This window comes from Panthera onca, chromosome D4 (genome assembly GCF_046562875.1).
Source record: "Panthera onca isolate mPanOnc1 chromosome D4, mPanOnc1 haplotype 2, whole genome shotgun sequence".
Classification (NCBI taxonomy): domain Eukaryota; kingdom Metazoa; phylum Chordata; class Mammalia; order Carnivora; family Felidae; genus Panthera; species Panthera onca.
In genome coordinates, this window is record NC_138351.1 from 10,032,875 (window position 1) to 10,048,951 (window position 16,077).

General features: G+C 43.3%; 1 protein-coding gene across 8 annotated transcripts in view; it reads right to left on the reverse strand.

Moving 5' to 3' along the window:
- Positions 1–16,077, reverse strand: part of SMARCA2 (SWI/SNF related BAF chromatin remodeling complex subunit ATPase 2) — a 179,900-nt gene that overhangs the window by 89,286 nt on the left and 74,537 nt on the right. For all 8 annotated transcript variants that reach the window (XM_060610133.3, XM_060610139.3, XM_060610135.3 and 5 more), the window contains exons 20-23: positions 7,257–7,364; positions 6,578–6,664; positions 2,853–2,899; positions 373–539 (exon numbers count right to left, since the gene is read on the reverse strand). In XM_060610133.3, coding sequence (XP_060466116.1) covers positions 373–539; positions 2,853–2,899; positions 6,578–6,664; positions 7,257–7,364 — 409 coding nt within the window. The remainder of the gene's footprint in view (positions 1–372; positions 540–2,852; positions 2,900–6,577; positions 6,665–7,256; positions 7,365–16,077) is intronic.

Consider the following 16,077-nt stretch of genomic DNA (forward strand, 5'->3'; position numbering starts at 1 on the left):
CCTCAACAGAAGAAGTTAAAGGTTTATCAGAACATTCGTACAAGTGTGTAGATAACAGTCAATCCTAAAGGCAGGGACAGATTTTAAATTTTAATTTAGCTTCGTTTAGTTTAATGGTGGTACTTATAAAATGCCTCCAAGTCCACTTGCATTATTGGCTTGTCTGGGAGATAAACAGCTGTGCAAACGATTTCAGCGTATTTTTTAAAAGCTGGAGGAAATAAAAACTGTCTCTGGAAAAGCCGCACCTCACCCCGCTAGTCAGTTCTTCAACAACTTCACTCCTCCTGTTGGGGGGAACTGGATCTAAGTGCCCGTCACCCCTGCGCTCTCCGGGGCGTGGCTTCCGAGCCTCACCCCTCGGGCACTCACCGTCAAGGCGAAGGTAGAGGAAGTTCCGAAAAGCAAAGTAATCCTCCATGATGGTCATGAGCGAGGTCATCTGGCAGAAAAGCAGCACGCGGTGATTAGTAGCTCGCAGTTTGGGCAGAATACGATCAAGAAGCTCAAACTTTCCTGAGGCCCGATACAGTTCAGCCCTGAACCCAAAAAGGCAAAACAAGAAGACAGTATTACTGCTGTCTTCTTGAAGGATCCAGTATCGCTTTTGTTTTCAGGCACTGCCTTGTGCGTAGTGAACATTCAATAAAATAACTGTGGAATGAATGAATGAATGAATGAATGAATGACTATCCACTCCAGGGTGATGGGGGTATGTAAATGGAAAAAGAAAATGTTTCTATACAAAACCCATAAAGAGTACATTACAGATGCCAGGTATGAGGGCAGATTCTGGAAAGAAATGGAAATCGTTTCATGTTCTAATTCTTTCACTGTGTGTGTGTGTGTGTGTGTGTCTCAATTCTCCCTCCCTCTTTCCCTCTATGTTATACACACGTGTACACGAATATGTTGTATTTCCTTACACTGCTACTGAGCAAGCACATAATTATTAATTCAGGGCACGTAAGATTCATCCAAATATTTATTGAGCACCTACTACCAGCCAGGCACAATGCTCGGCATGTGTACCGGGATGAGAAAATAGAAACCCTGCCTTCAAAATGGCTAATTGCACATTGTGATAAGTACTAAAAAGAAAAATAGCAAGTTGCTATGAGACAATGCATAGCAACACGTGACGTCTTTAAATTAGAGCAGAGTTTGGCCAATTTCGGCCCTGGCCTGCTGCCTGTTTTTGTAAATAGAGTTTTATTGGAATGCAGCCAGACTCACTCATTTCTATTTTGTCTATGGCTGCTTTCATGCCACTATGGGCAAAGTCGAGATAGAGACTTTTTGACCCACAAAGGTAAAAATATTTGACATCTGGCCCTTTACAGAAAAAAAAAAAAAAATTGCCAGCCTCTGATGCAGAGGGTCAGAGGTAACCTTGCTGAAGAGAGAATGGTTTAGCTAAAACCTCAAATAATGAGCAAAAAGGGAGCCAGGTGAAGAACAGCGGCTTGGGAATGGAGAGGAAGAGATTCCAGAAAGAAGGAAGCGTATGTGCAAAGGTCCTGTTGGAGTAAAGGAGGCTGGTGAGTCTGAGGAATGGAAATCAAGCGTCAGGAGAATTCTGGAGATGAGGGCCAAGAGGCAGCAGGAGGGAGTGGGGACAGATGCCACAGGGTTCTTTTAACCATACTGGGTGTGTTAGCTTTCAGTGCAACGGGAAGCCCCTGACGGGTTTTAAACAGGAGAGTTTTAACTACCACACCCTTCTACAAGATCACCATGCACACTGGAAGGATAGACTGGGAAGGGGACAAGAGGCCTGGCTTGCACAGAAGTTCATACCAAAAATAGGACAGTAGATTTACCTCTGTCAGGGTGTTAATGACCTAAACCAGGGCCTTTCCTCCACCGTAATAAACTACTTATCTTTTGTCAACAGGCATGTGTTAAATTATTAAAACGTAATCGTAGGGCTGACGTGGCTGGGAACACCGGTCAGTGCACCTGCAGTCTACACTGAAGCGTATCGTCTGGCAGCTGATCCTGTGACACAGTGTGTGTTGTCTCTAACAGACACATTTTCAAGTGTACGTCTTCCCAACATCCACCTTCCCGCCCCGACATCTGCGGCCATGTTTTTAGTAAGCAACCTGGCCAGTCCCGTGATGGCGGCAGGAGTGACCACAGCCAGGGGAAAGGGACGCAAACAGGAGTGGGAGAGCCTAGAGGCACTGGTTCTGGATGGGTCCCAATCTCTGGTGCTTAGCCCAGGGACACCATCTGCCTTTGGGATCCCAGAATGGCCCCTACATCCTCATGATCAATGTTCCTTGGGGCAAAACAGAGACTATCTGTTAATGCGAGGTTCTTTTTTGTTGTTGTAAGGCATGGCTCTCTTCAATGTCTGCTGCTAGGAAAAAAAAACAAAAAACAAAAAACAAAAAACCCAAAACAAACATTTCTTATACGGGCCATACTTTGACAAACTACTGTAAAGTCATCCATATTTATAGCAGACGAAACATTTCCTCTCACGCACATCCATGTTAAGTGTCAACTTGAAATTTAATATGATAAGTTCTCTTTTCAGCTCAAGCTACACCACCGGTTATAAGTCACAATGTTTGAAGCTTCCACAACAATTTTTAGGACATGAGCATACCATTAAGTCTATTAAATGAGATCTATGTCCTTTGAATAGCCACATGCTTAAGGCATGGAGTAATTTATGCCAGTAAAATAAAAGAGAATGCTGATGTTATCTCACCTCTGCAGAGGTGAGAGAGGACTGAGGAGGAGAACAGTACGTACGCGTGTGAGAGGAAACACTACGGAGGGAAAAGTTTAGGTATGACTAACTACTTTTTGGAAGAAAAATAAATTTTAAGATTTACCCATTGATGACCCCATTTGAATAGCCCAGGTGTTCAGCAAAGGATTCCTTTAAAAAAGAGAGGAGGAAAACAATGATTAAAAAAAACAAAACAAAACCCAGACATGTAAATCATTAACTTAATAATGACTTTTGTAGTGAGGTCGTTCTATTTACTTATAGAGTATAGTTAAACAAAATAATAAATAGGAAAATACTTGTTAGACGATGAACCAGAAACCCCGTATCTTTGAATTCGGAGTTTTGTTCTGCCATGAACATGTCCTGGGAGTTTCTGCAAATCTCCAGAATCTCATACTGAGATGACAGAATTAGTTTACTTATCAAACAGTGATTAAGTGTCCACTGACCCAGGTTTGAGCCAGGCAGGTACGGGGGACCCAGAAAGAACTGAGTATCTATCCCGAAGAAGTTAGGTCTAGACTAGAGGAAAAGCCTAATATAAGCAAATCAGGATCAGACGTACACATATGTATACTGCAAAGATATTTAACAGGTGTACTGTATCATAAATCTGAGTTTACTGACATCCTAAAATCCCCCCATACTGTGCTTTTCTTCTCTCTGTTACAGATAAGGCCCTAAATGGACACTGTTCCCTCAGGCGCCTGGCTTCCATTTTCAAAACAAAGAATTTTAGATTTAAAGAATGGTGGAATGTTACATCGAATTTTGAAATGCTTAATCACATAATTCCCTCCTCGCTGATCCTGCAGAAGAAATAAATGACTGTTCTCCATGTAATGTTTCCATTCCTGCTTTATGGAGAGGGAGACCATCTGTGGGGAAAGGAAGCATATCACACCTTCACATTAGCCACCAGCTGTCACCCTTCTCTGCTTCCTTTCCTTCCCCGACCCACGGAGCTTCTCCTCCAAGGGGATCAGATCTTCCCCTTTGGGCTCTCCTCTCAAATACCCTCATCGCCTATGGTGGGCTCAGCCCCTCAGGATGCTGCCCTGCTGGCAAGATCGACACCGATGGACAATGGCCAAAGATCCCACTCTGACTCCAGGAACCACGTGGGCCTGCCCACTCCACACGCAGCCACTCCCGGCTAGATTTTTAGGTTCTGTCCCTATCTCCAAGAGACGTAAAAACCACAGAGATGGTACGTGTCGGTGCATGGTGGCAAGTTGAGGAATTAGCAGCATTTTAAAAATGCTGTTTTCGGGGCACCTGGGTGGCTCAGTTGCTTAAGCGTCCGACTTCAGCTTGGGTCATGATCTCGAGGTTCGTGGGTTCAAGCTCCGTCATCAGGCTCTGTGCTGTCAGCACAGAGCCCACTTCGGACTCTCTGTCCCCCTCTCTTGCTGCACACCCCCCCTCCAAAACTAAACATTTAAAAAAAGTGCTGTTTGTCATTTCCCTGGCTTGCAGGTGCTCCGGGGAAACAGTGAGCCCACAAGGGAGGCTGGACTTCCGGTATGATTTTGTAAGAACAAAGGTTGTGGGGCAAATAATACAAAGACAAAGGCAAAATGCGTGCACCGACTCTGGGCTGTATGGGTGCTATGTTTGCCAAAACCGTGAGTCTCCTTTCTAGGAAGATGCTTCTGAAAGTTTTTGTGATTAAAAAAAAAAATGTAAATCAGACTCTGTCTCTCTACTGAGTGCTATTTACAACGTAAAGGGGCGCCTGAATGGCTCAGCTGGTTGAACTTCTGACTCTTGATCTCGGCTCAGGTCATGATCTCGAGGTTCATGGGATCGAGCCCCGCATTGGGCTCGGGGCTGACAGTGCAGAGCCTGCTTGGGATCCTCTCTCTCCCTCTCTCTCTGCCCCTCCCCTGCTCGTGCTCTGTCTCTCTCTCTCTCTCTCAAAATAAATAAATAAATAAATTTTTTAAAAAAATGTAAATATGCAAGTATTGGAGGGCATGTTACTTAAACTTAGCTCCTTTGGTGATCTTCTCCCTCAGGTTCTCCGGACGGAAAAGCTTGAGGGAGGAAGACGTCATCCCCCTTCCTGACATGACCTCCCATGTTTCAAAGGCTAATTTTTGCATGAGAACCAAAATGAAATTAGGTTGACACTTAATTTTCTTAACTTGTAAGCCCTCAAACCCCTCTATGCATAGGAATAAATATCTTAAAATTGTTTTGCGGGCAAATGGGTGGGTGATGGGTTAGCCTGACACAACCCCAAGTCATTTTCATCATGAAGACATTGTATTGGCTCCCCACGCCCCCCCAGTCACAAACCAATGTAAACCCACCACTAATTCGTTGCTACCTTTGATCTGTTTAATATATATTGTCAATTTACAAGATGCTTCCTATCTTATTTTTTCTTTGAAGTTTAGCCTCTGCCAGTCCTATAATCAATCTGTCACCATGAGATGACAGGTCAAGCACACTAAAGTTTGCAGATGCTGAGAGATTTTCACCAGGTCACTCAACAAAGTAGCCCGGGATGTGGCCTCACGCCCCATGGTGAACCCACCGGATGCTCCTTCACTCTGTGTCTAAATAGCTGTGCCTTGACGGTGGGATCTTTTTCCTTCTTCTTTTTGTTTTTTTGTTTTTTTTTTGTTTTTTTTTTTTTAGTATTGCTGCAGCTGCCATTTTACTTGGATCCAGAACTTGTTAGCCTATAGCTACTCTGCCCCATGAACACTGGTGACAGCAGTTATCAGGATGCCTGGGACAGGTTTCTAGGATAGGCACAGAATGTGCAATAAATACTCTTATCTGACAAGTGTGGTTACCAAAAAGAAGGGAGAAGAAAAACGAACCGTCAAAGTCAAGACGAGTTGAAAGTCAGGAGTATGGCAACTTGACTTTTATACTGTAATTATGAATTTCTCATTTCCCAGAACCTTCGACTTATTTCCTTTTTTAACGAACGGGGGCAGGCACTGGAGGCCTTCAGTGGCTTGTTCCCTGGAGCACCTGCTCATGTGCCATGGACAGCAGGCACTGCCCTGGCGTGTAACTGCTACAGGGGCCATACGCATCAGCAGCAACGCTGAAAAATGGGAGACTATAGTTTGTCTCCTTTTCCTTCCTGCTCAGGTCAATTGTTCCCACTGGGGTGAAGTTCTGTCAATTTAGGAAACTTATTTGCACGCAGTGAACAGGGAGGAAAATGTCCTCGCCCCAAAAATAGCTCAGTGAGACCAGAACGTCAGGATAAAAGCTGGGATTTACACTGTCGTGATAGGAGCCAGAAAGGGGAAAAAAAAAAAAAAAAAAAAAAAAAAAAAAGCAGATTGAAGCAACAGACCAAAGTCAGCGTCTTTTACAAAGAACGTTTCGAGAACGTCTTCCTCTTCAACAGGTATAAATACGTTATTTTAATATTTTTTTCACAGCATCCTTCTGAGGAAGCTGGCTGTATTCATCACTACCTTCAATTTCGCAGCTCCTACCATAACAAGGCAATTCACAGCACTTACCCAAACCCACATAATGAGCCAGAGCTTACAATATTTTCTCACTACTTTAAACCCTTGGTTATAAAATTCCAGCTGCTCAAGTGCTTGGTGCCAATGAGAATCCATAACCAGAAAATCCGTGTTTGTTAATTCTGCTTGTCGAGCTATCAGAACATACGTCTGCAACCTCCATGCATATTTTAACCCTCTTTCTTCCCTCTGTCGTTCCTTCCTTCTTTCCTTCCTTCCTGCCTTCCTTCTCTCCTACCTGCCTTTTTGTAAGAGTCGTATTCACAGGACAGTGCGATTGGGATCAAACTCAACACAGAGCAGAACAGGGACTCACCTCGATGTGCTGGAACATATATGGGTGGTTGCAGATTTTCCTCAACTGCATAATAGTGTTCATAAGTGTCTTGGCACCTCCTTTCCCCTAAGGACGAGGGGAATAAAGACAGAACAAATGATTAATCGATCAGATACTCCCTGTTTTAAAAAGTAAGCTTTTATAGAAAGGGCCATAGGGTCTTCTAAGTAACCTATGCGTCTTGGGGTCCAAAGCTCCTGTTACACAGCTGTTCCCGAGTGACATAAAACATCTCCCTTGGGACTAACTTGTCCTACGGGAGGGAATTCTGTTGAGACGATGGCTTTGCGACCTGTCTATTCCCCAGAAGCCTGGAGAGAGAAGACAGACCAGATGCCCGGGGAGCGGCACCGGATTTTAAAACCTTCTAAGATGCCACCCCACGCTTAGGCAGAATATAGTCCCTACAGAAGTGACATGAGCAGAGCTGAAAACTATTTTGGTGAGAGGAACACACTCTGTTCTCCATGCCCCAGTGCAATTTGCGACTGAAGAGGTTAAGAGATTTCCTTCGGCTGCAACAAGAGCTAGAGAAAAGGCCCCAAAGTGTGCTTTAACAAATCAGCATTGGCAGGGACGCGTCCCGGGAGTATGTGATGTCACGGCCTTGAGAAGACGCATAGTGACACCCTGAGTTGCACTATTTTCTGTGATGTACCTTCTTATCTTTCTCAGAACCATCTGTGAGGAGGATCCCTTTGGCTTGCATATGGCGATAGAGAATCTTCTGCAGGGCTGACATGTCACACTTGATCACATATTCAACCTGGGCGAGAAGAAACAGCAAGTAGGTAAGAGGAGGGAGAAGGTGCTCGTGCTCAGAAGGCTGTTGACGCGTGGTGACGGGTGCACTCTCCAGAGCCCTGCAGGTGCCTCTGTTTCCCCTTCTTGGATTCACAGAGCGCAGGGCGGGATGGGGGTGGTGGGGGAGACCACGGTCATCACTCCTAAAGATACCATTACGATGGAGGAACCTTCCAAAGGTTGTAGGTAACTGAAGCTAGGGTCATGTTTTCTGAAAATTCTTGACTTGTTCCATATTTGAGAAAGAGGGGGGGGGCTTGCAAAATGTTCAAATTCAAAAATGTCCCCTACAGAGTTTTTTCTTAGTATTTCTTCTGCTTCCTGGCTACACCCTCTCTCATATGAACAGAAAAACAGCGACTGGCCAATATCCCCAGATTTTCTCTGTTAATCATTTTTTTTAATGGTCATGCATAGCGACCCCAGTACTGGTCCAAAAGTGAGATTTGTAATAGCCCTAGGTTGACTACCATTAATCTCTGCTTTTCAGAGATGAGAGAATACTACCTGTGAGGACGGCAGGTGGGCAGGAGGGGGGGGTGTGGAGAGGAATTAATCCAAAACTGGATGCAACTTTACGACCTTCTACAGAGAGCGAAGCCTCCTGTGCCTCCAGTTGGACTACTGCAAAAAATCCAATTTAAAACAGTTGGAGGGAATTCATGTGCCCTTGGCTTAACACGCACCTGCAATACTTCTAGCACATTCTTAATGCATAAAATCTGCCTTGATTATTTCTTAGTATTATTTTCTTTATTAAAAAAATCCCCAGAATACAAATGTGCAATTTTCATAATAAACGTCACATAAATGCCTAGAAATCTGCAGAATGTGATTAAAAGTCAATCAGCAAGCTGCCTAATGTTTAATAAACTGATTAAAAACGATCAGGTTATTTTCAGCTCTGAGGGCCAGGGCGAGGAGGTCACAGATGAAGAGAAGTTGAATATTCATTCAGTTGTTGCGTCAGAAGGCACCTTTGTCAGCCCAGATAGAGCGGCAATTAATAGCCTTCCGCCACCTGTTTTGATGCACCGAATAAGACCGGAGAAAGGCTAGCATCTTTGCAGAAAAGTTAAGAAAAGCAAGCGACCTACCATATGCTTTTCGTTTGGAATGACCTTCTTGGCCAGAGAGGAAAAACCAAAATTTCAGGTTCATAAATTGAAATTCAAGTTCAAGTTTCATAAATAAGAATGGACTTACAACAGGCTCTCTGTTGCAGATACCTGACCCTGTACTGTTTTCACAGCACGTCGACTTTTTCAAGAGTTGTTCGCTGTCGGTGAAATTTGATCATGGTGAAGAGCAGTATTAGACAAGTTCAGACCACAACAAGTTAGAAGAATAAAAATGGCACCAAGGGCTAATATCACTGAGCTCTTCCTGTGGACCCGGCCCTGTGCAAAGGGTGTTCTGTGCCTTCACTTATTTCACAATACGAGAGCTCTAGGAGAGGGTTAGATGTCATGTCTGCATTTTATACAGAACCTGAGCATCAGAAAAGTTGACAGTCTGGCTCAAAATGACAAGGGTATTTAATGGTAGAGTTAGGACTGGAGACAGAGGTCACTCTTTCAAGCTCTATGCTAAGGATGACCAAGGCCATCCAAGGCTACTCTGCCAGAAGGGATGGCCACCGCTTGCTTTAAAGTGTGTTAGGGAGCAGCAGATACAGATATAGGGACAGATCCCTTAACTCCCTTCCCACCAGTCAGCTACTGCTAAGCACTGGAGGGGAGGGACTTTGGGAAGCGGGAGGCACATATGATGACACCATGCAGACAGGGAAACCAAATACTCCTGCAGCATTCAGGTCAGCAGAGAAGTGAGCCCATCCCAAGGATCCAATAGCTACTCTAAGAAGGGGAAGTCTCCCTCACCCTCCTCCCCTGCACCCTTAGGGGGTACCTAAGAGCAGAAGCTGCTCTGATACACATGATCAAAATCACCGTCATAAGCTTCACAACTGTATTTGACGTTTGCTCCCTGTACCTGCTCAGACAACTCCAAGCTGTTTTGTTTGACTTTATACTTTTCTCTAGGCCTGGGGTTGGGGTGGGGGGGGGGTTGCTCTTAGTGCCTCTTTTCTAAAAAATCTTATTCTACCTTAAGGGTTTTAAAAAGTGTCTTCCCAGTGGTGCCTGGGTGGCTCAGTCGGTTAAACGTCTCTCAGTTTCAGCTTGGGTCATGATCTCATGGTTCGTGGGTTCGAGCCCCGCCTCTGGGCTCTGCAGCAGGCAGTGTGGAGCCCGCTTGGGATTCTCTCTCTCTCTCTCTCTCTCTCTCTTTTTTATCTATCCCTCCCCTCCTCATGCTGTCTCTCTCAAAATAAGTAACTTAAATATATATATATGTATAGGCATATATATATCTCAAATATATACGTGTATAGGTATATATATATATATATGTACAATATATATGTATATTATATGTATAATATATACATGTATAAGTATATATATATATATATATATATACACACACACACACACACACACCTATACATATATATCTCTTTCCCAATTACCATATCTATCAGTCAGAGTCAATTTCCCCTTTCAATTCCCTCAAAGAAGTAGTTATTAAGCTTTTCTTTTTTATTAAAAAAAGTTGTTTTTTTTTAACGTTTATTCATTTTTGAGAGACAGACAAAACAGAGCGTGAGCTGGGGAGGGGCAGAGAGAGAGGGAGACACAGAATCCAAATCAGGCTCCAGGCTCCGAGCTGTCAGCACAAAGCCTGATGCGGCACTTGAACTCACTGCCCATGATATCATGACCTGAGGCAAAGTCAGATGCTTAACTGACTGAGCCGCCCAGGTACCCCAACTATTAAGCTTTTTTGAAGGCATCCCCTTCTCAGGTAGACATACGAGAGAACATCTTCCCAACACATGCCCATATATTTGTTTATGAATTATATGTAGGCACTAGCTTTAATATCTAAAGACACACATGGCTCTTAGGGCATGGTCATCAATGTTAAGGGCAGCTAATTTATTTCAAGGGTCCAATTTGACGACATCTAATTTTTTTTTGGCCGATTGCAGCCCAATTACCCTATGATGTGGTTAATAAAAACTCACAGCAGGAGCAAGAGAGGCCGGACTGCCTTTTTCTTACTGTTGACTTATGCTTATGCTCTTCTTCTTGCTTTCAACCCACAGTCCTTTGTGGAATCTTTTTAAGTCCTTTGTCCATTATGGGGGCCAGGAGTGTTGCGTTAGTTAAAATCAGACCATCCTACATCCTCTGATCTGGGTATAGGGAACTCAGCATAGCCTCACAAGAGGCAAGAAGTGCAGAAGCCAGGCTGTGAGGGTGGGTGGGCTGCCAGATGCCCAGGTAGTGGTGTTTCCCCTCACACTCCCCCTGGGGATGACCTACCCAATCCAACCCAGGCACGTGACTCATTTCTCCCGTGCACACTGCATGGGTACCCATTCCAGTCTGTATGCTAAATGTCAACAAAGCTTAATTTTTAAAAATATTTTTAATGTTTATTTATTCTTGGGTTATATTAACTTTTAAAAATAAATAAAAATTAAGCTTTGTTAGGGTGCCTGGGTGGCTCAGTTGTTTAAGCATCCGACTTTGGCTCAGGTCATGATCTCGCGGTTTGTGGGTTTGAGCCCCGTGTCAAGCTCTTTTCTGATGGCTTGGACCTGGAGCCTGCTTCAGATTCTGTGTCTCCCTTTCTCTCTGCCCTTCCCCTGCTTGCTCTCTCTCTAAGAATAAACATTTTTTTAAAAAGTTAATATAAATGGAAGTTCTAAAACCTTCTTTCCATACCCCAATGGACTGCCAGTACGCACCCCTGCCCAAACACACTCCCTGAAGTGCCTGCTCTGGAGACCTCCGCCCTGGAGTGCTTGAATGCCTGCATTACTCATCCACATGGGCTGGATGACGTTGCCTTTCATGGTCATGTCCTTGTTCAAGGTGAGTAGACCTCGTCTCCACACCATGTCTGACCTCTCACACCATGTCTGTTTCTGGTGTGGCTCCCACATCTTCTAGCCCAGCCATACACACAGCAGGCAGGCAATGAGAGCTATGTGTTGAGAAAAGGGCAGCCTGAACGATTATTAAGTAGACACAGAGACCCAGAGGAACCAAGTGAAAGAAGTTTCTATGATGCTCATGCCCCTTAAACTTCCGGGTCCGAGAGATGTGATGGCACCTGATTATGGCATGAACGCAGAAGTTCCTTGAGATATGCTGGTGCTGCAGGAATGAAATTTGTGCCTCTTTAATAGGGAGAATCCCCCCAACAAGTGAGATTGGTGAGGGCCACTGGGGCTATTTTTGTTCATGTGTGAAAGTGAGGTACTGAGCTACACTCAGAATAACTGTCTCCTAAGAATTCTTATGTTAGTAAATGACCAAACTGGTCCTTACAAGGAGCCACATCAGGTGATTGTACTGGCCCAGAGTCTGCTCCCCACAACCCCATAAAAGTTTTCAAGCTTTAGCCATAGTTTCCTCCTGAATACTACTCTTCACTTTCAACTTCCCTCCCGAAAGGATATGTTACTGGCACAAGCGATGTAGACTACGCTGTGTGACATATTACCACTTTCTGAACTGAGGTTTCCAAACAATAACATTAAATATTTGCAAGTCTCAAGTTCTGGAATCTGTGGTGTGAGAGCCCCGAAGTAATGATTAATCACATCAAACACTCCACGGATTTATATAAGGAAGATACAAGTTGCCCATCTAAGGGAAGCCTGTTTGTGGTTTTACACAGATGACATCAAAATCAGGATTGATTTTGGTAGGTCAGCCTCTAGTCAACCTCAGGCATTGTACACATATTTGAGCATATTTAGACATCAGTATGTACACAGCCGATTGCAAGTAGAGTTGATTCTTGATTATATGAATTAACAAAGTGGAGAGTCAGCATAGACGACCCCAAATGGGGGCTAAATCGCAAAATCAATTTTTATTTAGTTTACATTAGGTTTTACACACGTCCTTTTGTATGAACTGCCTTTCCTTCCTGAGTGGAAGGAATGGATTTCATGTGACAAATTAGTGGTGGTGTTGGAGGCACTGGGGGGACAGTACATCCCCCCTGCTCATTAGATGTATCATTAGACTTATTACATTATTAAACACTCATGGATTAAAACAAATTTTTATTAAAAACTCACCTACTCGAGCTAATTTTTCTATGAAACAGGGCTGCACATCCCAAAATTCTGGCCCTTAGATGCCTGTTTTAATTTCATCAGAGGGAGTACAGGTTCCTGAGCCTACTCCAGCTACACTAGACAGAATTATTGTTTAATACATATGGAATATATTTTGTATTTTGAAGAGTTTTTCTGTCTTAAAACTCAACGATAAGAAATGATCCAATAAAAAAAAAAAACAGGCAAGAGATTTGAGCACCATTTCATCAAAGAAGGTATATGGAGGTCAAATAAGCCATGAAAAGATGCCCAACATCAGTGGAAAATGGAGAAATGCAAATTTATGACAAGGTACCAGTGCACCCCTGTTGAAATGGCCAAAAAGGTCAAGAAAGCTGATGACACTCAAAGAGTACTGACGAGAATGTGGAGGAAACGCCCTGCTCAGACACTGCTGGTGCAACTGCAAAATGGTTCAGGAAGCTTAGAAAACAAGTCAGTTTAGAGAATTTCCTGTAAAGCTATGTGTACATTTACCACAGGACCCAGCAATCCCACTGGAGTGAGATGAAAAGCTATGTTCACGCAGAAACCCGTGCACAGTGTTTATAGCAGGTGGGTCCACAATCATCAAAAACCAGAAACAACCCAACTGTCCCCTCAAATAAATGGACAGACACCCCACGGTGCACCCACAGACCAGAAAGCTACTCGACAATACAAATGAGGCAACCATTGATACAGGCAACAACTTGGATGGAGCTCAAACACACTGTACTGAGTGAAAGAATCCAGATGCAGGTCTGATGAGACACGATGACTGATTCTATCCACGTGACAGTCTGGAAAAGGCAAAGCTATAGGGATGGAAAACAGATCAGGGGTCGCACGAGGCTAACGGTTCCAGAGAGGATTTGGCTAAAAACAAGCAGTGCCGGGGGATCTGGGGGGGGGGGGGGGGGGAGGACTTGGAGGGAGAAACGTTCTGTATTTTGACTGTGGGTACGGTTAACAGGATTATGCATTTGTCAAAGCCCACAGAGCTGTATACCCAAGAGACTAGATTTTATCATATGTAAAGTTAGAAATAAAATGAAAAAACACTTTTCCTAACTGGTTGCGTTTCATGAGAGCATTTGAGAATTCTTACTATGGAATATGTAGCCTTTTCCTACCATCAGCCATAATTCCTATCCAGGTCTTTATACAGGCTGAGAAAGACATACACGTTGTTTGTGGTGTCTGATTTATCACACCTGTAATAGGTATATATAATACATACACGTGTGTGTACATTTTATCATCTGTATGTTTATACATATCACATCTGTAATATGTATATGTAAAATACAAGTGCATGTAATATGTATACATCTATGTTTATGTATGTTATACTATCTATATGTTGGCATATATTATACCTGTGATATGTATATGTAATATATACACTATGTATGTAATATACACACGTGTCTATGTATATGATACCATCTATATGTTGGTATATGATATATTACACCTGTAATATGTGTATGTAATATATACACATATGCACACAATAAACATACATATATATGTAATACACACACGTGTATGTAATAAATATACATATATGTATATGTATATGACACCATTTCTATGTTGGTGTATGCTGTATTACACCTGTAATATGTATATGTAATATAAACACACATGTATGTAACACATGTGTGTGTGTGTGTGTGTGTGTGTGTGTGTGTGTGTGTGTATACACCATCTGTAAGCAGATGGGGGCAGAAGGAAGCTTCTTATCGCCCCAGGATGCCACTTTAATGGCCAACCAACTTCCCTCAGGTAAAAAAGCCTAACAAGACAAAAAAAGAAGAGAAGGAACACAGGCCAAACCACATCAACAGCTACATGCACAAGCAGTGTGATTAGCTCCCCTACTCACCTGGAAAGGTTTATGGGCACAGAGATGGGGGAGGGCCCCAGAAAAGGCAAGGAGGAGCGGAAGGTGAGAAAGAACTTGAGGTGAACACAAAGGAGAACTTCAAGTCAGCAGCAGACAGAGCAACACGTGTAGACAGTAAGGAACATGGCAGCAGCAACTGTCACTGGTCCAGGGTGTATCGCATGCCAGGCTGAGACTTAGAAGTGCCACCTCCATGAATCCTCTCAACGACCGTAGGAAGGCAGGTATTATTTATTTTCCAGTTCACTGAGAGGAGCACTGAGACTCACTGGATTAACTGACCAACGCCACACGGTTGGTAAGAGACAGGCAGTGGGGGACCCATGTCCGCTCTGGCAGGCAGGGCCCGTTATTCCTACTCCACGAGCTGCCTCCATAAAAGGCAGCTTATCCACAGATAATATACCACATACAGGGCATTTACCATACCTCAAATAATACTCTGGGTATTAAAGAATATAAAGTGTAGTTTATGCAGAAGACATGCTCTCGAAAATTGAATCCCAATTTTTTTTTAAGTTTATCCATACTCAGGAAGCTCTCTTGTGAAAGGAACAGTGAAAAAAAGTAGTTTAGTAAGAATTCCTCTGTGACACAAACTGATCACCCCATAACCCTTATTCTGGGCAAGCTGGGAGTTTTATATAATGGGTTTTCTTTTCTTTTTAATGTTTATTTACTTATTTTTAGAGCGAGAGGGAGAGAGAGTGAGACAGAGAGAGACAAAGAGAATGCACATGTAGGGGAGAGGGGCAAAGGGAGAGAGAGAAAGAATATGAAGCAGCCTCCATGCTCAGTGCAGAGCCCAGCACAGGGCTCGATCCCACAGCCGTGAGATCATGACCTGAGCCGAACAAGAGTTGGATGCTTAACTGAGTGAGCCACCCAGGCGCCTTATATAACGGATTTTCTTAAAACAGGGCGTACTTCCAGCTTGTGATGTGTTCTTTTTTAAGATTTTTTTAATAAGTTTATTTATTTATTTTGGGAGAGAGAGAGCGAGCGGAGGAGGGGCAGAAGAGAGGGAAACAGAGAATCCCAATGTCAGTGCAGAGCCCAGTGTGGGGCTCGAACCCACAAACCGTGAGATCATGACCTGAGCTGAAGTTGGATGCTCCACCAACTGAGCCAGCCAGGTGCCCCATGTGATGTGTTTTTAAAAATCTGTCTATATTACCCAGTTCTGGAAATAAGTAAACAAAAGTAACAAGTATTATGAAATGAATAAATGAAGGACTTCAGTTAGTTACCTTTTATTTTATACTTCTAAAGAAACAAAAGAAGTATAGGATATGTTAAAATTATTAACATCCACTTCTATACCTTTCAGGATCTCAGTAACAGTACAATGACAAGTAGTTAGAGGAGGCCACTGACCAATGGACCCATGCCCCAGTTTATTCAAGAAGTACGGTCCAGTAAGCGGATTACCCAAAGACACCAAGACCACAGGAAGTCAAAGAAATATCAACCACATTCAATCCCCAGGATGCATTCACTAGCAAAATAAAATACTTATTTAGTCTTCTGCTGGGGTAAGAATGATATAAGGACTGTATTTATTTTTAATTC